General features: G+C 39.2%; 4 protein-coding genes across 8 annotated transcripts; 2 read left to right on the top strand and 2 right to left on the bottom strand.

Moving 5' to 3' along the window:
- Positions 1 to 505: 505 nt before the first annotated feature.
- Positions 506 to 3,345, bottom strand: rdh5 (retinol dehydrogenase 5 (11-cis/9-cis)). The gene is made up of 5 exons (XM_041033531.1): positions 3,314 to 3,345; positions 2,886 to 3,208; positions 2,521 to 2,779; positions 1,529 to 1,692; positions 506 to 1,051 (listed from the first exon to the last, which is right to left on the bottom strand). Exons 1-5 carry the CDS (start codon positions 3,343 to 3,345, stop codon positions 831 to 833), a joined length of 999 nt encoding a protein of 332 aa, XP_040889465.1. The 3' UTR covers positions 506 to 830.
- Positions 3,346 to 5,549: 2,204 nt separating this feature from the next.
- Positions 5,550 to 8,867, bottom strand: bloc1s1 (biogenesis of lysosomal organelles complex-1, subunit 1). Its single transcript, XM_041034088.1, has 4 exons — positions 8,677 to 8,867; positions 8,473 to 8,545; positions 6,783 to 6,915; positions 5,550 to 6,219 (listed from the first exon to the last, which is right to left on the bottom strand). The coding sequence occupies exons 1-4, from the start codon at positions 8,735 to 8,737 to the stop codon at positions 6,109 to 6,111; spliced, it is 378 nt and encodes a 125-aa protein (XP_040890022.1). The 5' UTR covers positions 8,738 to 8,867; the 3' UTR covers positions 5,550 to 6,108.
- Positions 8,868 to 9,369: 502 nt separating this feature from the next.
- Positions 9,370 to 23,204, top strand: itcha (itchy E3 ubiquitin protein ligase a). 5 transcript variants are annotated; one of them, XM_041033752.1, is made up of 25 exons: positions 9,386 to 9,479; positions 10,380 to 10,406; positions 10,553 to 10,632; positions 10,989 to 11,130; positions 11,748 to 11,872; positions 12,881 to 13,012; positions 13,329 to 13,377; positions 13,562 to 13,740; positions 13,972 to 14,197; positions 14,427 to 14,522; positions 14,853 to 15,027; positions 15,322 to 15,391; positions 15,486 to 15,570; positions 16,219 to 16,347; positions 16,641 to 16,713; positions 16,942 to 17,013; positions 17,088 to 17,176; positions 17,422 to 17,581; positions 17,708 to 17,841; positions 18,121 to 18,261; positions 18,487 to 18,607; positions 18,711 to 18,815; positions 19,138 to 19,234; positions 19,334 to 19,406; positions 20,188 to 23,204. In XM_041033752.1, exons 3-25 carry the CDS (start codon positions 10,608 to 10,610, stop codon positions 20,285 to 20,287), a joined length of 2,598 nt encoding a protein of 865 aa, XP_040889686.1. In that variant the 5' UTR covers positions 9,386 to 9,479; positions 10,380 to 10,406; positions 10,553 to 10,607; the 3' UTR covers positions 20,288 to 23,204. The 5 variants fall into 5 exon arrangements, with proteins under 5 accessions (XP_040889687.1, XP_040889689.1, XP_040889686.1 ...); XM_041033753.1 differs by lacking the exon at positions 10,380 to 10,406 and having other exon boundaries at positions 9,370 to 9,479; XM_041033754.1 differs by lacking the exon at positions 10,989 to 11,130.
- Positions 23,205 to 24,011: 807 nt separating this feature from the next.
- Positions 24,012 to 25,977, top strand: pxmp4 (peroxisomal membrane protein 4). Its single transcript, XM_041033994.1, has 4 exons — positions 24,012 to 24,159; positions 24,479 to 24,541; positions 24,653 to 24,851; positions 24,960 to 25,977. Exons 1-4 carry the CDS (start codon positions 24,047 to 24,049, stop codon positions 25,227 to 25,229), a joined length of 645 nt encoding a protein of 214 aa, XP_040889928.1. The 5' UTR covers positions 24,012 to 24,046; the 3' UTR covers positions 25,230 to 25,977.
- Positions 25,978 to 27,951: the final 1,974 nt, after the last annotated feature.

Below are 27,951 nucleotides of genomic sequence, written 5' to 3'. Positions count from 1 at the left end.
ATTTATTTTAAGCACAGGTCTCCCAACCATGAGCAGTAATTCAGTATTTTATTACCAGACCATTTAGAACTGTGAAATAGCAGGCCTGATCAGAGTGAACTTTACTTAATAACAAGATCTCAGACCTGTCACTGACTCCTCAGGGATATTTAGGTCTGAGAAAGCCTTTGACCTGTTGTGTAACAACACATGTTCAGCTAGCAAGCTTCTCGGTTTATTATTATGGTCACCACCAGCTGAACCTGTTCAGTACGTCCTGTCAGTTGCTTAACTGATAACTAACTGAACTGATAACTTGGCTAAGTGAGAAGAAGTTTTATGAAGACAAAAACACTGAATTAAAAGTAACCCAGAATGTAGATATTTTTTCAAGACAAAGCTTTAAACTATTTCTTCTAATTGTGTCTGCACTAAGGCAATCATTGCATTCTGAAAGAACACTTTTCTTTGACAGTTAGTGTTTATTTAGCCTCTGAAGATTAACAGCATCCATACCAAGGAACATAAATAACAATGTCAAAAGGCACAGCATAGTGTTAACAAACAATATTTATACAGTACATTTTACTGTACAGTTCCATTATTTTCTTTCATATTGTCTAATAGTGTCAAGCAGACATTACATAGGAAAAAAATACTTTTGCATGGCAGACCATGCACATTAAATATAATAATAAATGCAGCAGCAGATCATTGCATGGCCAGTGTAGATAAAGAATATGAGTATTTTGAAAGGCAAAATATATATTTTTAAGTTAGCCTCTGTTCTGCATCAAAATGACGCAAAAAGGCTTGTAACTTTGAAGACATTTCCTCAAAGTCACCAGGAGTTACACGCTCTTTGAAGGACGAGGCAGCACCAGCTTCAGCCCAATATCAACTACACAGGAAGGCATGTAAGAGAGGGGGATCCAGATAAGCTTGGCATCCCAGCCGGCGCTGTATCTGGTGCGTGGGTAGGCAGCCGTCACAGCATGCTCCATGCAGCTGGTCACCTTGGTGAGGTCTGAGTCGCAGACAGCATTCATGATCAAACGCTGGATCTTGATGTCTGAAAAGGAAAATCATATGAACAAACAGATGAATAGATGTTTTGGGAGTAAAATAAAAAAAAAACATTTTTTTCCTCACTTAACAATGTATGTACAGTATATTGAGCAAGATTCAGGATATGACTTTTCACAAGTTACAACCTCCACTCATTTTTCAATATGCGTTTTTTTGGGGAGGGGACAGCAAATAATCACATTTCATTGCGACTTCAAAACCGATGCTATACTAGTATAGAATACTAGAATTTAAAATGTCTAGAATTTACCATTTAAAAAGTATTTTTTCATCATGAGAACATTTTGTTTGCTTGTTGGAAACATGTCTTTTAATAAAATCAGTCAAAAATTACAGCCATGAAACAGATGTGGTGCATTTTGTGACACATCTCACATAAACCTGTTAATACTAACTTCTACTTTGTATCATAAAGTCCTTCAGTCCACTCAAATAATGGCCAGCAATCAACTGTACTTACACTTATCAAGGTACTTGTCTCCATAGCTGGCTTGTACTTCAGGGCTCAGCTGGTTCCACAAGCGATGCAGCTCCCTTTCGATGGGGTCGAGGCTCGTCACCGCAGTCTTAAAAAATCCCGGCTCAATGATGCACACTTTGATCCCAAAGTAGTTTATATCTCTCCTGGATCCAGAAAATATATGTAAATGTTTTATATCAAAAACAGATCTTTAATAAGTTAAATAACCACTTTCTCACAAGTAACCGTTTATAGACGTTTTTAGTTCGAACTAATGGGTTTATTAATAGTTAATGAATCATTTACCAGTTCTGTAAAGCTCAGTTAAAAGTACTTGATAGGAACAATGTTTGAGTTACCAGATTGTGTTTAATTGTATTTGGCAATAATGCTGTCATAAATGTTGGTAATCCATAAATAAATACTTGTGGATTTTGCACTTTGTTAATAAGCCATTAAGTTGCAGTTACAGATGTTAATAAGCAGTTAATAAATAAAATGAAGTTGAAAATTTTCCTCATTCCTCATCCTGGCAACTCAAATGTGAAAAAAGACAGTAAGAGTATTGGTCTATAAGAAGCTCAGCTAAATTAAATCTTTGAAAAGCAATGAGGAAGACCAATATTCCTCCCTCTCTGATCTCATCAGCCAACATTTGTCTGTCTGGCAAATGCTATAGCAAATGAGTTTTGTGTTTCAGTGCAGTTTGTTGGATGGGCTGTGTTTTATTGCTCTTAATGTGCTCAGTGGTTTGTCTTTTATATTACTGAAAATGTTCTCTGTCTGCACACCAAGTTCCCCTCAAGGGATAGTAAAGATTGTGACTTGTATGACTGTTTGTCCTAACAATCTGAAGATACTGCAGGCTTTTGTAAAAGATAAGGAAAAACAAAGTGGATAACTGGGCACATAATACTTTCTTTGTGTTTAACAGAGTATACAGAGTGTCACAGTAAGGTCTTATCTAATGCAGATCAGTTCGTAAGTCTTACCTTAGGCAGTCAGAGAAAGACTCCACTGCAAACTTGGAGATGCAGTATCCACCACCATTTGCAGCCACTCTACCCAGCACCGATGCTACATTTACAATCCGGCCGCGAGCCTTTTTGATGAGGGGCAGGAAAGTCATCGTCATGGCAATCACTCCATTCATGTTGACTTTCAGTGTGCTGTGGAAATCCTCCACTCTCATCCACTCTGAAGGACCCATGGGTAATGAGCGTCCAGCATTGTTCACAATACCCCAAAGTCCTACAACGGAAATGAAAGGTAAACAGGGGAAGAAGATATTTTGTGTCGGAGACATGCCTTTAATTAACAGTCAACTTATATTTAAATAATATAAATCATCTCTCACCCTTGTCGCCAACCTCCTTCTTGGTAAACTCCATGGCTTTCTGGATGCTATCCTGATTGGTCACATCCAGCAGAACGGTCTTCAGATAAGGACCTGCCACCCTCTTGAGGTCATCAGCTCCCTTTTCTGTGAGGCAGCCAGCCAGCACACGGAAACCTTTTCGATCGAGCTTCTTACACAGCAAGTTTCCAAACCCAGAATCGCAGCCGGTCACAAAGACATACTTGTCAGTGATGTCCTCAATTTCCAGGCTGTCTCTGTACAGCCACACAACAATCCACAACACCACAATGGTAGCAATGATGTACAACCAAGCATTTTCCCTGAGAGAGAAGAGAAAGGATAATTTATAACAATAGAAAGAAGCTTGTATATTCAAATTTAAATAAAATTGGGTTCTGCACTAGTATAGCATTGGTGTTTCTTACCCTAATAGTTCATAGACAAATTGTGTATCCATGCTGCTTCCAGGAATAGAAGTGGGGTTTTGGTCACCTGAAGGACTGAAAAAAAACATGTTGAGCAAATGTGATTAGGTAATGACATGGTAAAGTTCAAAAACTGATTTTCAGGGAGTGGAACATAAAGTATACAAAGACTACATTCAGGAATTCCCATAATCAGACGTCTACTCAATTTTGTAGTAATGTAATATTTTATTGATTTTGTGCCGATTTGTTTAACCTTTAAATGACTATGGCATACAATGAATTTGTTCACTGAGGGCCTTGGTAGAAGAGGTGCTTTGGGCACATGGAAAATCTTTGGCTAATACTCTTATAGAAGAAAGAAAGGCATTTGTGAGGGAACGAGACCAGGGGGGGGGGGGGGGGGGGGGGACATTGTTTTGAAGCATAAATTTAAAGCCCGTGACGGAGCTGCTTAAGCTGCGCATTGCTGAAAACCAATTAGTTTTCAGGCTTATTAGTGAGAAAAAATACATACTTCTATGGGCTATATTATGCATGGTATCAAAATTGCCTGCCTTTGTTTCGCAACACTTAATATTTAAGTGTGTGTGTGTGTATATGAGATATATATCTATATATCTATCTATACAGTAAAAATCTCAAATATATGTATAAATGAATATAATTTGATCAGATACAACTAACCAAACTTAAAACCTCAATTACTCTTTCCTGTACACTTTTGTAACACACATTTAAACTCATTTTTTCTTTGATTATATTATTGCACTGTGATACATTTGCAAGAGGACATTGTGACCATCACCAATCATACAGAGATTAATATAGGTTAATGTAAAAGAAAAAAAACAAAACAAAATAAAAACCAGACCCAAGGCATGCATGACAGAAAAAGACGTTTGTGGTAATTCAAAGGCAAGAGAGATATTTTTATAAAAACTGCATTTATCCTACCTTTCTTTTTTTCGGGATCTCCACAAGTTATCCGTCCTCTTCCCTTTCCCTTTCTGGTTATTCTTCTGTCTTAACTCAGAGAGGCTGGTCAGAGAGAGGCTTTATCCCTGTGGTTTATCCCTTAAGACAAGTCCGCAATTGGTAATCCCCAATCCGTAACCATTTGGTTTGTGCGTGTGTGTGTGTGTTTAAGAAAAAAACAAAGTGGTTGGAATTACAGAAAACACAGAGAATTTTCTGTGCTATATATGTGAACTTGGATATCAAAGAACTTCTTTTAGATCTTCCAAAGTCTCACAGCATATTAGTTTTTGAATTGAATCAGTTTCTTTCAAGAGGTTGCCAAGAAATCTTGACTATAGTATTTTCAGAACCTGGTGGTTCTCAGGGTACACAAGCATAAGTACTTTAATTTTTAAGAGCATTAATACAAACTTATGATAATCCCAGATGTTAAAGCACTGTGTACCCTTAAAAACATGGATATAATGGCTCATTGAGTTCACTGACTGATTACTCGAGTATTTAAGCTTAAACAATATATGCTATATACTCTGTAGCTGGTTCTCTATATAATTAGAATGCAAAATACATTGTATTGTGTATTATTAATACATTATGTCAACAAAGCCCAGGTGCAATAAGAAAGTGATTTGTATAAACTAACAACTAAATTTGCCCCATTTCTGTCAAAATGTTTGAATAGATAAAGATATATTTTTACACTGAGACTGTGTGTGAAGCAAGACTCCTTTCTACAGAAAACTTGGCATGGCATATTTCTATGTCATGTGATGTGCTGACTGACGGATCAAATCTTTTACCTGGTTTTTATCCAAATAGTGTGCAGTGAATTGAAAGTGTAATTAGTTCCTAAACACGCCTGCAATTACGTGAACTCAACACATTCACGTAACCGCAGGCATGACATAACTTTCCTTCACGTCACACATTCCTTGAATTGAATCAGCCTAGCCACGCAAATATTTATCCAGTTACTGTATTTAGTGGTTTACAGGTTTGTTGCAAAACTTTGCCTACTGCAGCCCGGTCTCCAACAATTCTTTTTGATTTGTTTAATTAACATTTAATTTTTTGCCTGCCCACTACTGACATCTACTGTCGGTATGAACATCTTGACAAGAGAGTCCTACATATCTTGCTAAAACTTCCTTCTGTCAAATGAGTCTCTTCTTTCAAATTTTTCTGTCCTTCCTTTTAATTTATTTTTGTGTAACAACTATTGTGACGCCTTATGTAAATTTGCTAAGCGTTGTTTCATAAGAAGAAAAAAAAACAGTTAATTTTTTAATTTTATTAAAAATAATGTTCCATCACCAAATGTTGACAAAAAAGTTAAGTTGTCAGACAAAAACAGTACAATCATCACTGTACACAGACACATAAACACAGACATACATAATTTAGTTATCAGGTGCTGAAAAGACGCCTTCTTAGAAAATGTTTTTGAGACTTTGATAATTCCACACTGACATTGCTTTTCTCCAGTTATTTAATTAATGCGATCAGTTGAAGTCATTATTAAACAGATCCTAGATCATTTAATTTTATACACAAACTTCATCTTTGAACAACTCCAGCATCATTGTGTGGTTGTCCTAGTTAATATTGCATCTCACACAAGAGCAAGAAGAAGCAGTGATGCCATTAACTGTCAAATGCAAGTCTTTCTCGAGACAAAGTCATCATCAGCATCAGCCCACTCAGAAGGGCATGCAAACAAGCACAGTCATTGCTGCTTGCATCTTTGCTAATAGGATTTCTGCTTCATTCCAGCGTATTTAGTTTCAGCTGTAAACTTTCACACATCTTCAAGTTTAGGAGGAAGCAGACTGAAGCTGACCTTTGTGTACATACTCTAGAGCTGTGGCGATGGTTCTCATGTCCATCTCAATACTGCGGGCCCAGTTCTCCACATCACCAATTTCCTATTCAAAACAGAGCCCAAAGACAGAGTCAGTGGTTGCCATCAAGTGCATTTACCAGTTTAACCTATTATCAGGACCAGCAACAGGCAACCTTTAAACACTTCCAAGCTTCCTCTGGCCCTGTGAAGATGAAATAAGCTGGGAAACTGCAGAGGAAGTGGCAACTCACTGATGAATTGCTTTTACCACCTGTCAAATCCGCTCGAGCTCCGGAGCTGTGTTAAGGCCCTTCCATGAAAGTAATCTGCTTATAGTAAAACTGACAAATTGTATGTTCTGATGAGTCACTGTGCTCACTGATTGCAACAGGAAAACTATTTGTGGTAGCACTTAAATTTGAAGAGGGTGCACCGTGGGGGTAAGACAGCAGATGGGTTGAGGTTAGGGTTAAATCTGCAATTTTTTAAAATTAACACTTAATCATGTAACAGCATAAGGTGAGAGAGTCACACTTAGTCCTGCTAGGGATTTCTGCCATGTATTATTTTCACAATACATTGCAGATAGCAACAGATAACTAGCTAACAATTTAAGTCCTCTCTTCCTAATAAAATGTATCCTACCTTTAGGGCTTGATTGAAACCCTCCACCATACTGATCCACTGAGCAGTTTGTTTGGAGAACTGGCTCGCCTGCACTTGGAGAGTCTTCACCTCATGGTCGAGCTTCCGTTGGTTTACATATGCCTGAGCAACACTAAAGAAAAACAAGAAACAACAATGGGAACAAGTATTGAAGGTATATATTTAAATACTATATATCCACTCTGGCATGTGAGAGTAAATTTGTATTTAATAGCCTAAAGTCTAAGCCACTGGTCCATTTATACTGAAAACATATTGTAATATTCAAACTAGACTAAATCTTACCAGGTTACGAAAGGATTTTAGTCATAATCTTTTTCATAAAGGCACAGTGCAACAATGGTCTTTGCATCCCATTCTTGTTCTTTAAGCTGATTGTCTTGGTTTCATCACAACTTTCACAAGGTTAACAATCTTAATGTAGTATTTGTGGTTGTGTCACACACTGGAACAATATTATCCTGCCAGGAATGGATTGCTTAATTTTATTGGTTCAGAAGGAAGTGTTGGTGGTGGGCACCCAAGATGGGTCAGCTTGACTGAAATCTGTGAGGGAACTACTGCACCTTGAAGATCTATACAGGTGTAGTCTGTCAGGCACTGGCATACTGTACAATGACGTTCACGTAAAAGAACATGCTCATAATGCAGAATTCTTTATCACCTATGTGCTTGTATCAGAAGCTGGAGTACAGTACTCATCCACTGTCACTGGATGAAAAAAAAAATTGTATAAACCAGAGGTGTCCAAACTGTTCCACAAAGGGCTGTGTGGCTGCAGGTTTTTGTTCCAACCAATGAAGAGCACACAGTTTGACCAATCAACTGTCTGAAGACTGATCAGTTGATTAAATGATTCAAATCTGGTGTGCTGCTGCTTGGTTGGAACAACAACCTGCAGCCACACAGCCCTTTGTGGAACAGTTTGGACACCTCTGGTATAAACACTGTAGGCTCTGTAAAACTTGATATTTAGCAGCAACATTTGTTTTCTGTTTTCAAGGCATATACTGTAATGGTAAAATGGTCAATCAACTGAAATCTAATAAGATAAGATAAGATAAACCTTTAATAGTCCCACAATGGGGAAATTACACTGTTACAGCAGCAAAGAGCAGATGCAATAGGGTACAGGCACTATATATAGGCACTATATATATATATATATATACAGATAATACAGATAAGAATATAAAGACTCCAAGAAAAAAATTACTTATTAGAGGAACAATAATAATAAATACTATAATACTGATTTTAATCACTTTAGGTTTTGGACAGCTGGTTGAAGTTGACATACCATTTGAAAACATACCTTTGGGCTTTTACTGACTATTTGCCAATAATTTATTGAGTAAGCCTGTAATCTAAAAAGTAATCTACAGGTTCATTAATAATAAAAACAATAACTTGTGCAGCTCTAATAACACAGTTAAAGCTTCCTGTATAGGCTACTGCAGCGGATTTACAGATTTAGTTCAAGATGAATGATTCAAGTGCTGAAATATAAAATATACGGAGTTGTGTAGAATATACCTTTCTCTGGGACATACTTATTGAGAATGGGTCAACATATCCTATCCCAACAAATCCTCAGCTACCATACTGCTACGACTGGACAACTGTGAAAAGTAACAACTCAGCAGAGCAATTAGCATCAATTTCATACCCAACATTGAGGTGGTCTACCAGGGCCTCTGTTAGACAGGTGGCTGCAGCAATAGCTTCACGCCTGCGTCTCTCTGTGCAGGAATTAGAAATAAACACAGACAAATTGTCAACACTACATGGATAACTGGGCGTAAGTGACACAGAAATTTGTTTTTAGCATCGCTTAGCATCATAGCTAGCCTGGCAACAAGAAGTCACTCACCCTGCAGCTCCTTCCGCTCATTTTGCTTTGCCTGGTGCTCCTTCAGCAGGCGAGACAACATCCTTGGTGGTCGTTGAGATTATTTCGATTATTGGCTTCTTTTTTAGCTGGCTGAATATCATGACATTTACAAATCAAAACGGGGCAGATGCTAACAGCTGAACAATGTAACCCTCGTCACGAGACCAAGCGCAGGGACGTCACACTTGGGCGTGTCCAAAAATGGCGCCATCTGTCATCATCAGAGTAATATTATGATTGTGTCATTCATTTACACAACAAACAGTGTAGGAATCAGACATAGGACATAGAACACACAACGTGCCTTTAAGGGTTGTAAATGTCCTTTATTTTATCATTTAATTGTGAAAGTTTGTTTCATGGTGATTCCAGTGTCAGCCAACGTCATACCGTTTCAGCCTTCAAAATAAACGTGTGAATAATTAAAAATGAGATTAAACTGATCTGTTTCATGGAGCGTACAATTTAATAACAAGTACATTTACTAAAGTACTGTACTTGGGTGAAGCAGATGTACTTATGCTTTACTTAAATATTACCATTTTGTGCTACATTGTTCTTTTACTTCACTACATTCCAGGGACAAATATTGGTCACGAAAAAAAATCAGTGTTATAGAGTTGTGGGGACGCCGTTTTATTTTGAAAAACTCGCACCGGAAAAGCTGGTCTTGTTCTGGCTAGCGGAACACGGGTCCGTGCTGATGGCAGGCAGCTACCTGTCAACAATCTAGGCATTGCCGAAATCAGTCTGTGTGACTCCTTTTCGTCTGCTTAAATCAGGTATGTACATTTAGGCGTTCACTGAATGACAGATCTAAGATTTCCTCGAATGAATGATCGAAGATGCTCTAGGAGCCGGATGTTAGCATTAGTAACGTTAAACGTTGACGCTAAAGCTTCGGTGTTCAGGACGTCGGCGAGCAAAGTTGCTCCAGGTGATCGAACTTCTCAGTTTCTATTAGCGGTTCACAAAAACTATTCATATGATAGCCAGCAATACACATTAACAATGCTACCTTCGAAACCGATAATATATATATGGCTGGTGTTTGAAGTTGCTTTGACAACAAGTCTCTTGCTGGCTAACCCTCGTGCTAACCTGACAGATAAAGCTATTAGGCTACACTTTGACTGCCTTCATGTTCCTGGTATCATGGAATGCACGTCGCCTCTTCGACAACTTAATGTTGTTGTCTGATGTACTCTACATCTTTCTCTTAAATGACATTAACGTACCCACCGCGTCTTGCATTTAAGCTAAACTATCTTGTTCTGTCAAAGGGCATTTTCAAAGATTAGCAAGGTAGGTTTAGTGAGACTTTATTTAGCCATGTCAAGGTTGGGATTTTCTGTTATGTTAGGTGCTCGGTGGTTTCTTGAAATAGGCAAGATTAAATCACTGACTAACGTGCACTTAGGTGTAGTGAATGTCTGACGGAAATGTTTATCTACGATTATGGTAACACTGTACAAAACTTAGGAGTTAGACAGAGCCAAGCCATAATTAAATGAGTTCGATTTCAGTGGGACTATCTACTGTAGAAACATGTGCACATGTAATGTAGTATAAATTCATTCTATACAGCATATTCCCCGATATATTGCTGTGGACATCTACAAGTTAGGTTGTGTTTTTGGGTCAGCATCACTACAAACACTCTATCACTGTCATGTTTCCAGATACCTGGAACTGTCACACAGACAATAGTAAGTTTCCTCAACCTTTCATGCCTTTGTATGTCAAGCCAGGCTGTCGTTTCTACTTACTTTAACAACGTAATTGCCTAATTATTCTTTAAGTAGGTTACCTGCATTGAGTTTCTCATGTTTACATTTGATGTCACTGGTTGCAGTTGTTGCAGGTCCTTTTGGTGCAGCCAAACAAGGTTGCAGTGTTATGGATGAACCATGAAGGCCCAATTGCAAGTCACAGGTAAGATTTTGTTACTGCAATATTTGTAAGATTGTATACCAACACCAAAATTAATAAAGAATTGTTACAACTTGAGTTGTAGTGTTGACTATTGTGTGTCTGTGGTTATGGGAAGATGCAGGTTAATGGTGCGTAATTCCTTGTAGCAGAAAAGGCTTAGTCAATGACTGTTGTTGCGTTCAGCACTTGGAGGCACAGAAAATAGCAGGTTATAGCATCTTTTGAAAAAGCAACCTCTGATAAATTCTAATCAGACAGGTAGATAATTGTAGGACCGTTGTATTAGTTTTAGCCAGTTGTACATAATAAACTGTCAGCTGAGTGTATATTACCTGCTGGTGTTTTTTTCATTCTAGTGCTTTCAGCCAGGCTGAAGGAAAACAAAAAGAACTGGTTTGGTCCCAGTCCGTATGTTGAGGTAGCTGTGGATGGCCAGTCAAAGAGGACTGAGAAGTGCAACAACACGCACAGTCCCAAATGGAAGCAGGCTCTCACAGTGTAAGTACTGCTCTTGTGTTTGTGATAGGAGAAGAAGCAGTTTAACTAATAGTTGATTAATTATTGGGTGCTGTGCTAGATGATAGTAGAAATATTATTGATCAAAGTTAAATTTGCTAACCAGTATCTGATGTATGTGAATGAAAATAGCACTGAATCAGCAGTGTTTATGCACCCAACACTGACTGCTTTGCAATAATTGTGCCATCAAAATAGGGCCCAGTGTGTATAAGTAATTTAGTAACTGTTTAATAAAACTAATAACCCACCACAAGGGTATTTTAGCACAAAGATTTTTTTTAGCAAAAAGATGGTGTCAGTTGTCACCATCCTAGAGCTCAGAAGTGATGTCTTAAAACTGTTCTCTGGTCTCACCAAAAATGTTTGGAACACTTTGAATGACTTTTAATTGTGAATTTGATAACTAAAATACAAGAGATGTGACACAAGAGGTTAAGACGCTATAGCCTTTTACACTGGACCTCCATCTCTGATTGATTTCCTCACAGTTGATTATTTTGACTATGAATTGTTTCAGCATTAGTGCAGAGCATCCCTAATCTTTTTCTCTGCTTTTGACCCATAGAGTATCATGTCACCTTCTCCCTTTTCTACAGAATTGTGACTCCGGTGAGCAAGCTGATCTTCCGTGTTTGGAGCCACCAGACACTGAAGGCAGACATCCTGTTGGGAATGGCCACTCTGGAGATCCTTGAAACCCTTAAATCTAATGACCTGAAATGTGAGTTCACACTTCTTTCTTTCTCCCATCTTTGGGATTTTCTTTTGAATTTTTTTCCTTTTTTTTGTAAAAGTCAGTCACATATATTTGATTCCAAATTTTCTGCAAACCTTCACATTTTCTGACATCATACAACTATAATTTAGTTTTTTGGATATACTGTTATTTGTTGCTTTTTTGTCTTGAATGGGGAAAAAAATGCTATTCAGCAAGTGGGGTATGGCGTTAATAGCTCCCACTACTTGGTTTTGTGTTTCTGTGTCTATCATCAGCGTATTATATTTGGCAGATGTTGTCCAGATTTTAGACACAGTACACACCTGTTATGTAAGAGAGCATATATTCTTGTGTTTGTCATGGGAATGCTTTATTGGGCTTTGATAAGCTTAACAACCAGCATGCACACTACTTACTTACTTTTTCTTTTCACAAGCATAGAGGCCTCACCTAAGCTTATGACCTATGTGCTCTGAGTGTGTGTATAACTCAATACAATGGCTCCCCTCAGACCTGGTTAGCATGCACAACCCATGTGACATTAAAGTCTGGGCCATATTCTGTGTTACAGCTTCTTGCTTTACATTTGCCAACACTGAATAAGATTCTGAAAGAGCTGCCAGCAGCCTCACGAGGCCATATTGCTTGTTACACTTCATGTGACTAGAATGCCTTGAGCTGACTGACAGTGCTATCTTTAAAGCCCCATACTCCACTAGCAGGGCTGCAACAAAATACTGTGAATATTAGATGATTATGAAGAACCAGTGAGGGGAGCCCTCCTAACAAAAATGCTTTCAGGGTTTGTTCATTTTAATTGCAGATCACATTAGGAAGTTCACCTACACATGGTCAATTTTGACTTACTCAGGGCAAACTTAGCATGTGTTTTCATTCTGTTTTGATGGATTAGTGGGGGTTATTGGCTTCACCTGGGATTGTGTTGTTAAATCGTGTAAATTACAAACACCTGTTCATGTGTTCAACATGATCATTCTGTCTCCATCCCAGTGTGTGAGGTGGTGCAGACACTGCAGCTGTGCTCAGACAGAGACCCCCAGGATATTGTAGGTGACCTGTCAGTCTGCCTGGATGGCATGCAGGTGGATCCCGAAACACTGGCCCCGGCAGAGAGGGAATATGGTAAGGAAGCACACACACATAGATAAACCCAATGTAAAATACAAAGTCGACCACAGTAACAATCTGAAAATATTAATTGCTTGAAGTTTATAAGTCTACTGAGAGAACCCTTCTTTCCTTATTTGTAATCAGTTTAATAGTCGTTAATCTTTAAGATAAAGACACTCAACAGCTGCACAGTTTTTTTGGCCCCTGATCAAGGTTTTTTTATAGAGCCCATTACTATCAACTATAAACCCTCTTCTTGCCAACAGGCTGTAACATCCTGAACTACTCTGCATAAATTATGTAACTGGCTTTATCTCTGTCATTCTAGCTGCTGTTCCAAATGGAAATGCGAAACAAAATGGAGACGCAGGCAACAGGTTTAGTAAACTTTTAATTACAGACTGATATATATATTTTTTGCGTACATCAAGGGTTAAAGGTTTGGTAATACAAACACATATCAGTCATAAATCTCATATGATTACTTTTGGGTAAATGCTCAATAAACATAGTTCACCTGTAGAGTGACATGAGTGTTAATATTCACATTTTGATCTCCAGGTCAAGCAGAGACACGTCTCCCTCCAGTGACTCAGAGGAGTGGGTCATTGTACCTAATGGTCACGCTGTCAATGGTACGGCTTCTCCTTCCCGGTCTCCAGGGGGCTCCACTGCCTCACGTCCTCCTAGACCAACCCGACCTCCCCCTCCAACGCCGCGTAGACCTGCAGCCTCACCAAGTATGAAAAGCATGAGATACCAAAGTGACATCAGAGACTTAACAACATATTAGTTCGCATGCAATTTGACGCACCAGTCATTTCACATTCCCACATACCATGGATCGTCTTTCACAAGCAGAAACAGTATGTGTACTGTGTGTGTGTAATGACTACAGTCAAAGCAACTACAAATTAATTCACGGACTTACAGGTTCTTTCCTCTGCCCTTATCCTTGCTCCTTTCCCCAGCCTCTTCCAGCAGTTCCTCCCCCAGTGAGCTGAGTGAAGGCCCAGCTTCCGATGGCTCCTCTCAGGTGTCTGCCAGTGGGTGTTCAGATCAGCAGGAGGAATCAGGTGCAGCGGCCACAAGTTCCTCGCAGACAGCCTGTGGCCCCAAACCAGGGGCATCTGCCTCAGCAGCTTTGGCCACAGCAACTCCAAGGATCGCACCCATGAACGGTCCTTTGCCACCAGGGTAAAAGAGCAAGACAGTGCACTTGGTTTTGCAAGCCTTCACTGTTGCCCCCTTTTAATAAGAATTTTTGAAATATTTATGTTTGTTGTTATTGTGTTATTCAGCAAATTTTTAGCTATTTGAAAGAATTTTAGGTTTTCAGGGGCAGAATCTTTTTGTTCTGCTGGTTGTCTCCTTCCAAAACCTGTTTCCTGTGCTTTGTCGTTACTCATTTGTATTCATTCTGCAGGTGGGAGCAAAGGGTGGACCAAAATGGACGGGTATACTATGTGGATCACATTGAGAAAAGGACAACCTGGGACAGGCCTGAGCCTCTGCCTACAGGGTACCAAAAGATTTGATTCATATTTTATACCATCAATACTACTATTATTGTTGCTCTGCTCTCTTAGACTGTGCAGTCATAATACCATAAAAAATAATCTTAGTACAAACATACTTTATAACCACTTTTTACGAATAATGTAGAAGCGCACTCTATTTTGTTCACATTATGTTTTCAGATTTAATCTCAGTGATGTTGTTACAGTCCTTAAACAGATTGAAATAACCTGTTTTTCTGCTTTTAAAAGCGTTGTCAGGTAGAAGCATCTGCCATTTGACCTACTTTGTCAACTAAGCACTGCCTTTTTTTTTTACTCTACCGTTTCTGTAGGTGGGAGCGCAGGGTGGACCCAATGGGTAGGGTGTACTATGTCGATCACATAACCCGAACTACTACGTGGCAACGTCCCACACAGGAGTCAGTGCGTAACTATGAGGAGTGGCAGCACCAGCGCAGCCAGCTGCAGGGAGCCATGCAACAGTTTAACCAGAGGTTCATTTATGGGGTGAGAGCAGTCACAGTCTTGGTTAATAGATTTGTTATATTCATTGTTCAAGAAACACATGACACAGGGAAGATTTGTCACAAACATAAGGTCACACAAGATCACACATTTGAAATCTCTACTGAAATAAGCTCTCATGACTCTATATGATCGTAATACTGGACAGTTATGGCTTACATGTTTTAAGACACAGTTTAGAAACTCAGCAGCCACTGAGAATCAAGAAAGTGAGGTCTGTTACACTTGCATCATGGTAATTGGTAATCAACATGTTATATTCTGTCTCCTCCTCAGCTCCAAGACCAGTTTGCAGCTACATCCAATAAGGAGTTTGACCCTCTGGGACCTCTGCCACAGGGTTGGGGTAAATATCACTGAGCATTAGAGTTTTTAGTAGATATGCAAGGCAGTGAATTAATACTGGAAAAAGATATAATGATTTTTTTTTTCAATGTCAGAAAAGAGAACAGACACCAATGGCAGAGTGTATTTTGTTCATCATCCAACTCGGACAACACAGTGGGAGGACCCCAGGAGGCAGGGGTGAGTGTATGCTTGCGTGTGTTTGTGTCACCTATAATGTGATTCTTCCATTTAAGTTAAATGTGATATTTTCAGTGAAATGAATTAATTTAATTGTACTTTCGCTTTATTGCCTCTGAGAGGCACTATTGTGTCACCCACTTGCTCAGTGCCTGTATTTTACACAGTACCTGGGAGAATCTGTCTTAACCGGTCCAAAGTTCTGAGTGACAGATATTTGGTCCTTCTTTTAGACTAACAAATCAATAGATTTTTTTTTGTCTTGATCTCTCAACCAGGAAATTAGTTAAAATCTGCAACAGGTCTCAGCAGACCTGGAAACCAGTTAAAAGTTTCCAGTAGCTGGACAATGACACACATGCAAGTAATGTGGAAGTTATGAAGATACAGACAGTAGAAAGTTTAAGATAGCAACAAGCTTTTTCAAAGATATTGATTGGATTCAAATATCCTGTGATTGATTTTGTACTTGATAATTGCTCTAAATTGTCCCTACACTGAATCATTACTAAACTTCTACCAATGAGGAAGTTGTGGGTGCATCTGACTAAACACTGATTGTGAACAGCTAATGTCTTGTTTTAGTGTACACTTTTTTTTTTTAACAGTGGGTTTATATTAGTATTCACTTATATTTATATTGTTCAGGCTGCTGAATGATAAACCGCTGCCAGAGGGTTGGGAGATGAGGTTTACTGTGGACGGTATTCCATACTTTGTAGACCACAACAGGCGAACCACTACCTACATTGACCCTCGCACTGGAAAATCTTCACTGTAAGTAAATTAATCAGTTAATTAATTTAACATTTAAATTAATTTAAAAATATTGTTCATTGCATTTTTAAATGCATTAAAATTAGATCAGCGATCTGCATCATGGCAGCTGAAAAATCCTAATCAGAGAATCCTTAAACAACATACTGTAACAGAAGGGCAGCATCACTACACTTTTCAAGTTGTGGATGTTTATAAAGAGATGCATATATAGCACAGGCATATACTGTTTACATAAATGTAGTTGTTCATCCGACAGTGATTTTCAGTCTTTCTTCTGATCTTGTCCACAGTGAGAATGGGCCACAGATAACCTATGTCAGGGACTTCAAAGCCAAAGTGCAATACTTCCGGTTCTGGTGTCAGGTACGCACTGTTTGAACATCCCGGCAGAAGTGCTGAAATGCTTTATTTCTCCTGATAAAATTTTTGGTTCTTTGTCTTCAAATATCATCTGACATTATATCTACCAGTACTTGAATATGCAAAGATAAAAGATAATGTCCATAGCCATTCTGCTGGAGTGAAAAACAGTCCAAAGCATTCAGGTTGTCTGAAATTTATATATTTGGTGTTTTTTTTCTTCCCTCCTAGCAAATGTCGATGGCTCAGCACATTAAGATTACAGTCTCTCGGAAGACCTTGTTTGAGGATTCATTCCAACAGGTGATCATCTGAATACACTGTCTTGTCATTGCTCGAGGTGTGGAACTGTTTTAATTCTTTATCTGCTTTTAAAGATCATGAGCTTCCACCCTCAAGACCTTAGGCGAAGACTGTGGATCATTTTCCCTGGAGAGGAGGGCTTGGATTATGGAGGTGTGGCCAGGTACGTGCAACTGAACTTTTTATTTTGTGAAACTGCATATCACTGTATGACTCATTAGGTGTGTTTTGTTCTCATTTGTAATTTTTTTTTGACACCACCCTTACCTCACAATACACAAAACCTGTAATTATAACAACGAAACATCTTGTGATTTCTCTTTCAAGTCCTGATCTACAAGATTTTGTAAACCACCTCACTCAGATGGTTTGACTGTTTCCTTTTTTCCTCTGTGATCTGATTTCCAGGGAATGGTTCTTCTTGCTGTCTCATGAGGTCCTGAACCCCATGTACTGTTTGTTTGAGTATGCTGGAAAGGACAACTACTGTCTGCAAATCAACCCCGCCTCTTACATCAACCCTGATCACCTCAAGTACTTCAAGTTCATAGGACGCTTCATTGCCATGGTAACTGCACTATTTGTCACCACACCTCTAACAATGCCATCAATATTTGAACACAAGGTGATGGCATGATTAATTTGGCCCACAAGATGGATCATGTAACCTGACATCACTGTATTTCCTCTCTAGGCCTTGTTCCATGGCAAATTCATCGACACAGGTTTCTCCCTGCCCTTCTACAAGCGTATCCTGAACAAACCTCTTGCTCTCAAAGACCTGGAGTCCATAGATCCAGAGTTTTACAACTCACTCATATGGATCAAGTAGGTCTGGGGATACAAACCTTAATGTGTGACTTGGTGGTTGGGTAGCTGATGGAAATATGCATGATGGGGAGGGCTTGTGTTAAGGATAGGCTGAAATGGTATGTTGATCTTCTGCGGTGATGTCCCCTAGTTTACTTTATATTGAAGGTACACATCAAGATATTAGGATATATTCCATTGTTGAGCTTTAGTATTTGGACAGAAAAACATGGAAATGTATACCCGGCCTACTCAGGTTTATTTTAACTGTGTTAATTCTGATAACCTGTCCTGCAGGGACAATAACATAGAGGAATGTGGTCTGGAGATGTACTTTTCAGTCGACAAGGAGATCCTGGGGGAGGTCACCACCCATGAGCTGAAACCAGATGGAGGGAACATCCAAGTAACAGAGGAAAACAAGGAGGAATACATCAGGTGCTTCACTGCTTCATCCTCTGCTGCTTCACACCCACTACGTATCTTCATCCACCTTATTTACATTCTCTTTAATATCTAACACATTTACTGACTGACTGAGTGGCGTCCAAGGCCTTCACTATTTCAAGCTTCCAGTAGTTAAAAGGTCACACTCAATTCCACAATTCATCCTCACTTTTAGTGAATTTTATTATGTTTATCTTCATATATCTTTGTCTTCAGGTTGGTGGCTGAGTGGAGGCTGTCTAGAGGTGTGGAGGAGCAGACTCAGGCATTTTTTGAGGGCTTCAATGAAGTTCTGCCCCAGCAATACCTTCAGTACTTTGATGCTAAGGAATTAGAGGTACTGACATAGCTCTTCTCTCCATCCTAGGGGAAAAACATCCAAACATCCAATTTTGAGTGTTGTCTGCACAATAAAGATGTTGCTTCGTTCTTGCCTGTAGGTGATGCTGTGTGGTATGCAGGAGATAGACCTGGTGGATTGGCAAAGAAACACAATCTACAGACATTATGCCCGAAGTAGCAAGCAGATCCTCTGGTTCTGGCAGGTTGGTACATATTGTGGCACATACTCTGACTGTGCTGTTCAGTCAAAGTGCAAGAGCAAAACACGATTTCTGATTTGTCCCTTCTCACTTTGCTGTCGTAGATTGATACTGAACAATAGTAGTGCAGTTAGTGCACTAAAGATTTCATTTTCCTTGACCTCATAACTAAAACTTTGTGACTAGTTGGACTTTTACTGTTGCTTTATAGTCTTCAAGAGGTCTAAAGATTGTCAAAACTTTTAATAAAATAAAGAATATAGGAATATTATATAATGTTAAAAGTGTGTCAGACTGTATTTGTGAAGTGATGATCTGTTGGCAGTTTGTGAAGGAGATGGACAACGAGAAGAGGATGAGACTGCTGCAGTTTGTCACAGGAACCTGCCGTCTTCCTGTGGGTGGCTTCGCTGACCTGATGGGTATGCAAAATAGACACACACACACGCATTGTACAGAATGTCACATCAGAACCGTTTTCTTGATTTAATTTTCTTTATGCCTGTTATCGATAAATATAGGAAGCAACGGCCCCCAAAAGTTCTGCATTGAGAAAGTGGGAAAAGACAACTGGCTTCCACGAAGCCACACATGGTAAGACCAACTATTCTGCTTCTGCTTTCATAGAAGTATTTGGCAAAATGCCTCATCTAAATAAATGCAGGATTAAACTCTCATGACCAAACCCTCTTAGTCATTTCTAATTCAACCTGTTGAAAGCCTTCTTTTATTGTTAGTCTTTAATTTGGCATTATGTTATATAATGCTAAGTGAGAATGCATTGTTGTTGCATCCAGAATTGGACAGTTGGCACAGTGTTTGTTTAACAGATAATCTTATGCAGCATCATGCAAAATTAATGCAGCAGTGAATAAGTGCAAATTTCTCAGGCACCAGCATGTTAAGTAACCAGATAATTAATTGTGGTAACGCTGAGAAAGAGGGAAAGTAAATGCATTTTTAAATAACCACTTATTGCATGTTTAAACCCAGGTACAAGGGAATAATTTGAACGGAACTAAGCAGTTCTTTTCACTTATGTTTATTGCACTAACCACATAACCAGACATTATGTTTATACACACACACACACACACACATATGTATGTATGTATAAATTTGTTTTTATGGAATAGTATTGTCATAGTTTTTAGAATTGTCAGAATTTTTGTTATTTATTTTATTCTATTTTCTTACTTACCTCTTTGCGTTTCCTTACGTTGATTTTGTGTAGTGATTCATGTGTGATTTCGCTGTTGTAATGATGCAGTTTCCCACTGGGATTAATACAACACTCTTATTTAAGAGGTTACACATTGAATCCAGCATATTTATGTGAGGAGCCATCTTGTTTCTGTGTCATTTCTTCTGGCAGCTTTAATCGTCTAGACCTCCCTCCTTACAAGAGCTATGAGCAGCTGAAGGAGAAGCTCATGTTTGCCATAGAAGAAACAGAAGGGTTTGGGCAGGAGTAATGTAAGAGCAGGAGCTGATGGGATGGTGGAACAGTGGGCTTGGAGGAACCATATCCCTTTCAGACAAGAGCACTTTCCAACAGATTCTCCGTGCAGCCAGGAGCTGCTTATAAACTGGTATATGGACATACTAATTTTTATTTTCTGTCATATTATCATATGCAACTACTGTTTCTAAGCTCTTTAGTTAAATAGATTCATTTAATCAATTCATTTGCTCCACAAGAAACCTGTGAATCCTCCTCACATCGTTTCATTTCTCATGCATATGATCAGTTGCCACCTAATCCAGATGATTTCACTTAGTCCTGCTCATTCCACTAACGAGCCGTGGAGGCAGAAAAGACACCTTTCTCACTCTGTCATGTCTGCACACGCTGTGCATTGCGCAAGTGCAGTTTCTACACGTAAATCTGTTATCTGTGAATCTTTGCAGTAGTAACTTCTTTCCAGTCTATGCAGGATGGACAGTTCCAGAGGACAGAACCGTATTTGTGTGTTTAGATTTAAAATAAAAAAAGAGTCATATCTAAAAGCAGCTTACAAGGCATACATACATATGGTTTGGGTCTTTCAGGCTCAGCTTTTATTTTTCTTTTGTTGAAAGGATAGATGAATGGATGGATGATTTTCTTTTCTTTTCCAACAGCTGATTGACTGGACTGACTCCCATAGCACATACACAGTTCCTTTAATAACTTTGATAAATACAATCATGCTAATTGTAATAATAATGTCTCTTATTTTGACAGGTTGATTTCTTTACTTAAAAATGAGTTGAAACCTTGAACATAGCTATGAAAGCAGTAAGGCGGCTGTGATTGTTCTAAAGAGAGGTTGTATTTTTATGTGCAATAGTTTTGTAGAAAACATTTTTGCCTGTAATAGAGCCAAACAGTGATTTGTTTGATCATTTTTATAGCACTTTGGTAAGTTTCAGCATTTACTATTGATTTAAATTCCCAATATAAAGGAGAGAACATTTGCATATTTGCAAGTATACTGTATATGGTGAAACTTGTTGGGTGTGAGTTGGTTTGACAAACTTGGCCTTCCCAAAACGGTCTGTTCTGTATGTAATATCAGCCTATTTGACCATGGATAGACACTTCCTTTATGAGTAAGCGAGACTCAAAGTGTGAAGTATTTCTGAAATTTCTTGACAACTATGAGCTGTTACTGATGACGTGGGAGCATTAGGATGTATTGTGTAATAGAATGAAATTTGTTGAATAATGACGTATTCCCACTGAATGGTCACCAGTTCTCTGGAATTAAGTGTTATCTTAGATCATTAATGAAGATACTGAATCCTAACTGTTTAATCTGTGAAGTGACTAATGCAGTTTATGTAAATACACTTACAAAGCAGAAAAATGTGTTTAATATCTTAATACATGTTATTCACCCAAGCAGTGGACCCCCTTGAGTTGCAGGTTTGAACTGAGAATTAAGATTTGAATTAATGTGATAGATATTGGCCCTAGTTTTATAGGGTGTTAGGTATTCAGATTTCTACAGTAATAGTGTAATCCATATCTTTTCCCAAAATAGCCCCTCTAATGTCAAACTAATTTTTGTTTCTTTTTTTTTTCATTTTAAGAAAATGACTATGGAACCGAACTACCAAAGGATTTTACTTAATTGTTTTTTATAAACCATTTGACTTGAAAATCTGAGTCACCAAGTGTAACCAGTTCTTAATTCCCCCAAAATGATTACACATTTTGCACAAGTTATCGTTGACCTGATAATTCCCCTTTATTTTACCCACTGTAAAGCATGAAAAGCTAAACAAAGCGGTGGCTCTGTTATCTCAATTTTACAAAAAGAGTTTGAACAAAATTTCGGTAATATTTTATCATTGAAAATGAATGCTGATTTGTATTTTAAAGCAGTTTTAAGGAAACCAAGTCTTAATCTTTCTTAGAAATGTTTTACCTTTATCACTGTGGATTTGAAATTTTTCCTGAACCGGCCACTCACAAAAATGAATTCACAGTCTTACACAGTATTAACCTGTGTTCTTACTGTGTATTTCTATGAGGTCTAGTTGCTGAATATGAGCAGAGCCAAATTAATAAATTGTAACGTGATATTTCAACCTCAAGCTCTGTTGTGTGTGCATAGGTGGCATGGTACATCATTACATGAAGGAATTTCAATATGTATCCCAGGTCACTGAAAAATTGTAATTACAGTTTAAATTTCAGAAAGTTCCCTTAAGCTCCCAGCAAAATATAAAAGAAAGATTTTTTTTCTTATGAATTTTCACAAATGTGAACTATGTGGTGGCCGTCATTTCAGAATGATGATACTATACAGGGAAAAAAAATGCTGGTTCTCTTAAGCTCTCCCTCACTGAACTGACATGTTTATCAGTCAATACCCATTACTACTTTATACTTGTGTCAGGTGTTTCACATTATCTCACATGTGTTCCCTTACTGGCAGTAATTCAATACACACGCATACACCTACAATTCTCAGTGTGTAGCTACTGGTGTGCAAACTTGTGAAGAGATTATTATTGTAAAAACTAAAACCCTGATTAAGCAGGTTTTGTTATTAAAATGTTGACTGTTGAATATATTAACAGATTACAACTAATGATATAGCACCTTGAGACTCCAGACTGGTGGAATTAACCACTTCACTGTTTAACCACTGCTGTTCTCCAGATCATTGGGCAGTTAAATGTATAGAAATATGCAAAAATAGTGTTGTACTGATTTCATTGTAAATCATGTTGATAGTGTAATCACTGTGGTTTTTTTTTTTTTTTTTTTGGAATCTCTCACTTTTTTGATAAGTGGAAGTCAGTGGTTGAATACTATTTATTTGGAGAATGGGTTTCATGTAACAATGAACTGGACTGATTGAGAAAAAAAATGTAATAAAATGATTTTAACACTGGGTTCCTGCAGGTCATTTGTCAAGTGTAATAATTGTTATCATTGCCTCATTATTCCCATTTGTTCACAATGTGATACAGACAATTGATTCATTTTGTTTGCATATATCTTTCTTGCAGAAACATAAAGAACCAGCTGTTTTTCATATTGTGCTCTTGCAATATGAAAAAAATGAAATATATCTATTAACAACATAATATAAAATAAAATATCACAAATTTTCCTCGAGGTGTTCAACAGCCTGTACAGTATATGACCCCCCTTGTCCTTAAAATATTACACTAAAAAGGGGTTTGCATGCTTTTAATACATGGGAGCCAAAGACTGGTCTTGTATTCCTTCATATTTCTTACTCTGAAAGGTGTCTGCACTCTTAGTATGATGCATATACACACGTTATATAATATGCAATAGCAAAATGACTAATTCAATTAACAAAGGTAGGTATGGTATGTGCTGTAGCACTCCTGTAGCATTCCACCTGTATCATGAGATTTATTTCGTTGATACTGTGTGTGTTCTTTGTGAATTCTAACAAAATTGAACTACAGTAACAAATCAGTTTTGCCTCAACATTATTCAATGCATGCAGAATTAGGGAATATTAAAATGTTTGTATTTATCTACTTCTTCTTGTGATTTTCAAATTACATTCCTCCACGAAACACACAACTTTAAATCTTGGCACATACACACACAAAAACACCAGAAGAGTTTACTGAGCTGAGTAGGAACCTTTAATGCAGCGCAGCAGCAGGGCGAACTTTCGCTGTGACACATCACTGTGTAGAATACTTGTGCAACGGGCTTTGGTGTCCGGTCGGCTGTGCAGAGGTTGAAAGTCATGGCAGGTCCTGATCTGATGAAAACTCTTCTGTATACCATTAATAATCTGCTGCAACAAGAGAAATACAAAGCGGCACTGGCAGTTTTGAAAGGATTCAGAAATGGCGTCGTGTGAGTGAACGCTAAACGTTAAACAACGATTTTTTACTTATGTACCACACAGCTGGTAGCTAACTCTTCTCTGGCTAAACAGCTGTAGTACTACAGCTATTACTACTTCTATTACATGTTACTACGTCCTTATTACAGTTGTAGCTTTAGCAGCTTGGGGCCGCCGTGGGAACGTGGGGCAACCTGAAGCGTGTATTTGCAGCAGTTTGTTTCCTTGTTTATTTGAGTGGAGTTTGAGTAATGGGCTACTTGGACCTTGTTTTTTAGTCAGGTGTGTTCCCAGACAGCTCTGACATTACAGTGTGTGTTTATTTCTCAGATATGGCGCCAAAATCAGAGCTCCACATGCCCTGGTGATGACATTTCTATTCAGAAGTGGCAGGTAAGAATTTGAGGTGTATTCTACTGTATTTTTAAGCTACGGTAACCTTGCTATTACATTACTCCCTGTGCCTCTGAAATCTGAACATGTTGTTTTTCTTCCCTCTGGTAGTTTGAAGGACAAGCTCAAAGCCATTTTGAAGGCCACTTACACCCATTCCCGCAACCTGGCGTGCTTTGTGTTCACATATAAAGGACTGCAAACCCTGCAGCAGAAGATCCAGGGAAAGAGTTTACAGTCTCAGTCCTTTCTGGCTGCCTGTATTGGAGGATGGCTAGTGTTTGGAGATAACAACAGCATCAATAGCCAGGTATGACAGGCCTGTAGTCCAAAACTCTCCTATTTGTGCGTTAACAAGTCCATCATCATAAACCGAGGACTGTAATTGATCTCGTAATTGTGTTGCTTTTTACTTCAGATCAACATGTACTTGCTGTCCCGGATCTTGTTCGCACTGTCTCGGCTGGCTGTAGAGAAAGGAGTTATCCCCCAGCCTAAGCACGACCCTTTCCCACTCTTCGCCACCCTGGTGTGGGGCATCGTCTTGTGGCTGTTTGAGTATTACCCACACACCCTCCAGCCCTCACTGCAGTCCTCCATGAACTACCTCTACCATGACAGCAATGTGTGGCATGATATAACAGACTTCCTTGTTTATAATAAGCCAAGGACAGCTGCTCAAAAATAAAGCTTTAGTGTTTTAGTATGGACTAGCTCTCTACAATACAATAATTACATTTTTATTGTTTTTATAATTACTATTATTCCAATATTATTGAATGTTGCCTTCTTTAAATTATTGTTTGATTATGGTTTGTACTATAGGACTTTTTTTGTTGTTAATGATTGATTCGTGGACCTATTCCTTTCCTTTCCTTGGTTCATGCTTGTTTGACTCCAGATTTCTAGCTAAAGCAATAGACCAGCATATTGTTACTGGATAAAATCAGGTTTAAATATTAATCTCTGTGTCCAGTATGGTTTTCCTGCTGATATTTGGGTGATTGTATAATCGTCTGATTTTAATTTCAACAATCACTATGGGACAGAATAAAAGGCAAATGGTGTTTAATGTAATCTGTTATAAAGACTAAAATATGGCAGCTGTTAAATTGTAGCACTGAGTGTCTGCAAAGCAGTATGCAGGTTAATATACTACCCGAGGTATGGCTTATTCAACTCATGTTTCCTTTGTTCTCTGTAATGAACTGAGGCTCTTCCTCACACTGTGGACTCTTCGCTAAGACATTGAGCTCCTCCCTGAAGCATCTTCACAAGAAATACTGGATTTACATGCTTATGTTTTTGTTAATTTCATGATGCTTTTGTTAGTTTAAAAGGTGGAGGTGTGCCATTATTACATAACATTTAATGGAGGCTGAATGAATGAGTTTTAGTTAAACCTGTTTCCAAGGTTTTCTTCTGTTCTTAATCATCACTTTGTTAAGACTGAACTAGGACTTGAACCCAAATGCACGACTCGGTGTCAAAAGTACAAAGAAAAGATTTTATTCACAAAGTAACAACTGAAAATCACTCAAGGAGGTAACGAAGTAACAACTGAAAATCACTCAAAGAGATAACAAGTAACAACTGAAAATCACTCTAGGAGGTAACAAGGTAACAACTGAAAATCACTCATTTGAGGAAAAAAGGCAAATGTGCTAAACAAAGTAACAAAGAAAATCTAACAACAAAAGCAGAGGTTATGAAAAAGTAACAACAGAAATACACGACCTGACTTGGCAAGGGTAACATGAACAAAGGCTGGTTGTCTGACAACATGACAAGACGAACTGGCACAGGACATGGGGAGACGCAGACTATATATACACCCACAACAGGTAAGGGAACACAGGTGGAAACAATTAGGGCGGGGAAACAATTACAACGGCGGGAAACAAGACAAAGACAGGAAGTAAAACTAGACAAGATACATTAGGGCAGTGATTTCAAAATAAAACAAGAAGCCACAAGACAATAGAGACACCAGACAAAACATAACTTGACATAAATTTACAGACTATGACAGTACCCCCCCCTCAAGGGACGGCTCCTGACGGACCAGGCAAGTCTGGGTGATGTCTGTAAAAGTCCGAAATGAGGTTAGGGTCCATGATAAAACTGGCAGGGACCCAGGAGCGTTCCTCAGGACCGTAGCCTTCCCAATCCACCAGGAACTGCCGGCCCCTACCTTTGTTGCGGACCGCCAGAAGAGACTTAACTGTGTAGACCGGACCCCCGTCAACCATACGGGGGGGAGGAGGGGGTTTGGATGGGGGAACCATAGGGCTTTCTTTAGCCGGTTTAACCCGGCTAACGTGGAAGGTAGGGTGGACTCTCAGAGACCGGGGCAGCCGCAAGCGAATGGAGGAGGGGCCAATAACTTTGGAAATGGGGAATGGACCCACGAACCTGGGAGCCAGCTTCCTGGAAACAACATGAAGGGGTAAGTCTTTAGTGGAGAGCCAGACCTTCTGGCCAGGCTGGTAATCGGGAGCAGGGCGGCGTTTCCGGTCTGCTGCTTTCTTCATGCGGTCCACACTGCGTAGGAGGATCTTACGGGCGGCCGCCCAGATGCGGTGGCAACGCCGTACCATGGCGTGAGCCGACGGGACGGTGATCTCTTTCTCTGCCTCAGGGAAAACAGGAGGTTGATATCCAAACACACATTTAAAAGGAGACATACCAGTAGCGGCCGTGGGAAGGGAGTTGTGTGCATACTCCACCCACACCAAGTTCTTACTCCAGGTAGTCGGGTTCTGTGAAACGAGGCAACGGAGGCAGGTCTCTAACTCCTGGTTGAGACGTTCTGTCTGGCCATTGGATTCTGGGTGGTATCCCGAGGAGAGGCTGACAGTGGCTCCGAGGAGGTTACAGAACTCTTTCCAGAAACGAGAGATGAACTGGGGCCCCCGGTCTGAAACAATATCCTTGGGAAATCCATGGATGCGAAACACATGCATCATCATAATTTCAGCCGTTTCCTTGGCTGAAGGTAACTTAGGCAGAGCAATGAAATGTGTCATTTTCGAAAATCTGTCCACCACTGTGAGAACAGTGGTGTTACCTGCTGAGACCGGGAGCCCCGTGACGAAGTCTAGAGAAATCTCCGACCAAGGACGAGTGGGGACAGGGAGAGGCTGCAGCAACCCCATCTGTGCTCTGGAGGAGGTCTTGTTACGGGCGCAGACTGGGCAGGCCTCCACATACTCCCGTACTTCTCGCTCCATGGACGGCCACCAGAACCTCTGAGAAATGGCATACATAGTTCTTTTGATTCCTGGGTGGCAAGTGAGCAGTGAGGTATGAGCCCAATGTATCACCTGAGGTCGCATGCCAACAGGAACAAACAAACGACCCTCCGGGCAACCTCTGGGTGTCGGGTTCGCAGCATTAGCCTGCTTCAC

This window comes from Toxotes jaculatrix, chromosome 3, assembly GCF_017976425.1.
Source record: "Toxotes jaculatrix isolate fToxJac2 chromosome 3, fToxJac2.pri, whole genome shotgun sequence".
NCBI lineage: Eukaryota > Metazoa > Chordata > Actinopteri > Toxotidae > Toxotes > Toxotes jaculatrix.
Note: the sequence above shows the minus strand (reverse complement) of the source record. Positions and strands in the feature narration are given on the sequence as shown.

What these genes read in the sequence shown, in the direction of transcription:
- rdh5 (XM_041033531.1), bottom strand. Translation starts at nt 3,345, where the DNA reads ATGGATACACAATTTGTCTATGAACTATTAGG. An exon ending in GAAGGAGGTTGGCGACAAGG is followed by an intron (nt 2,780 to 2,885) that starts GTGAGAGATGAT and finishes TTTCCGTTGTAG; the next exon opens with GACTTTGGGGTATTGTGAAC. An exon ending in AGACAAGTACCTTGATAAGT is followed by an intron (nt 1,052 to 1,528) that starts GTAAGTACAGTT and finishes TTTCCTTTTCAG; the next exon opens with ACATCAAGATCCAGCGTTTG.
- bloc1s1 (XM_041034088.1), bottom strand. Translation starts at nt 8,737, where the DNA reads ATGTTGTCTCGCCTGCTGAAGGAGCACCAGGCAAAGCAAAATGAGCGG. An exon ending in GTAGACCACCTCAATGTTGG is followed by an intron (nt 6,916 to 8,472) that starts GTATGAAATTGA and finishes GTTTTTCTTTAG; the next exon opens with TGTTGCTCAGGCATATGTAA. An exon ending in GTTTCAATCAAGCCCTAAAG is followed by an intron (nt 6,220 to 6,782) that starts GTAGGATACATT and finishes TGTTTTGAATAG; the next exon opens with GAAATTGGTGATGTGGAGAA.
- itcha (XM_041033753.1), top strand. Translation starts at nt 10,608, where the DNA reads ATGAAGGCCCAATTGCAAGTCACAG. An exon ending in CGCACTGGAAAATCTTCACT is followed by an intron (nt 16,348 to 16,640) that starts GTAAGTAAATTA and finishes TCTTGTCCACAG; the next exon opens with TGAGAATGGGCCACAGATAA. An exon ending in AACTCACTCATATGGATCAA is followed by an intron (nt 17,842 to 18,120) that starts GTAGGTCTGGGG and finishes CCTGTCCTGCAG; the next exon opens with GGACAATAACATAGAGGAAT.
- pxmp4 (XM_041033994.1), top strand. Translation starts at nt 24,047, where the DNA reads ATGGCAGGTCCTGATCTGATGAAAACTCTTCTGTATACCATTAATAAT. An exon ending in TTTCTATTCAGAAGTGGCAG is followed by an intron (nt 24,542 to 24,652) that starts GTAAGAATTTGA and finishes TCCCTCTGGTAG; the next exon opens with TTTGAAGGACAAGCTCAAAG. An exon ending in ACAACAGCATCAATAGCCAG is followed by an intron (nt 24,852 to 24,959) that starts GTATGACAGGCC and finishes TTTTTACTTCAG; the next exon opens with ATCAACATGTACTTGCTGTC.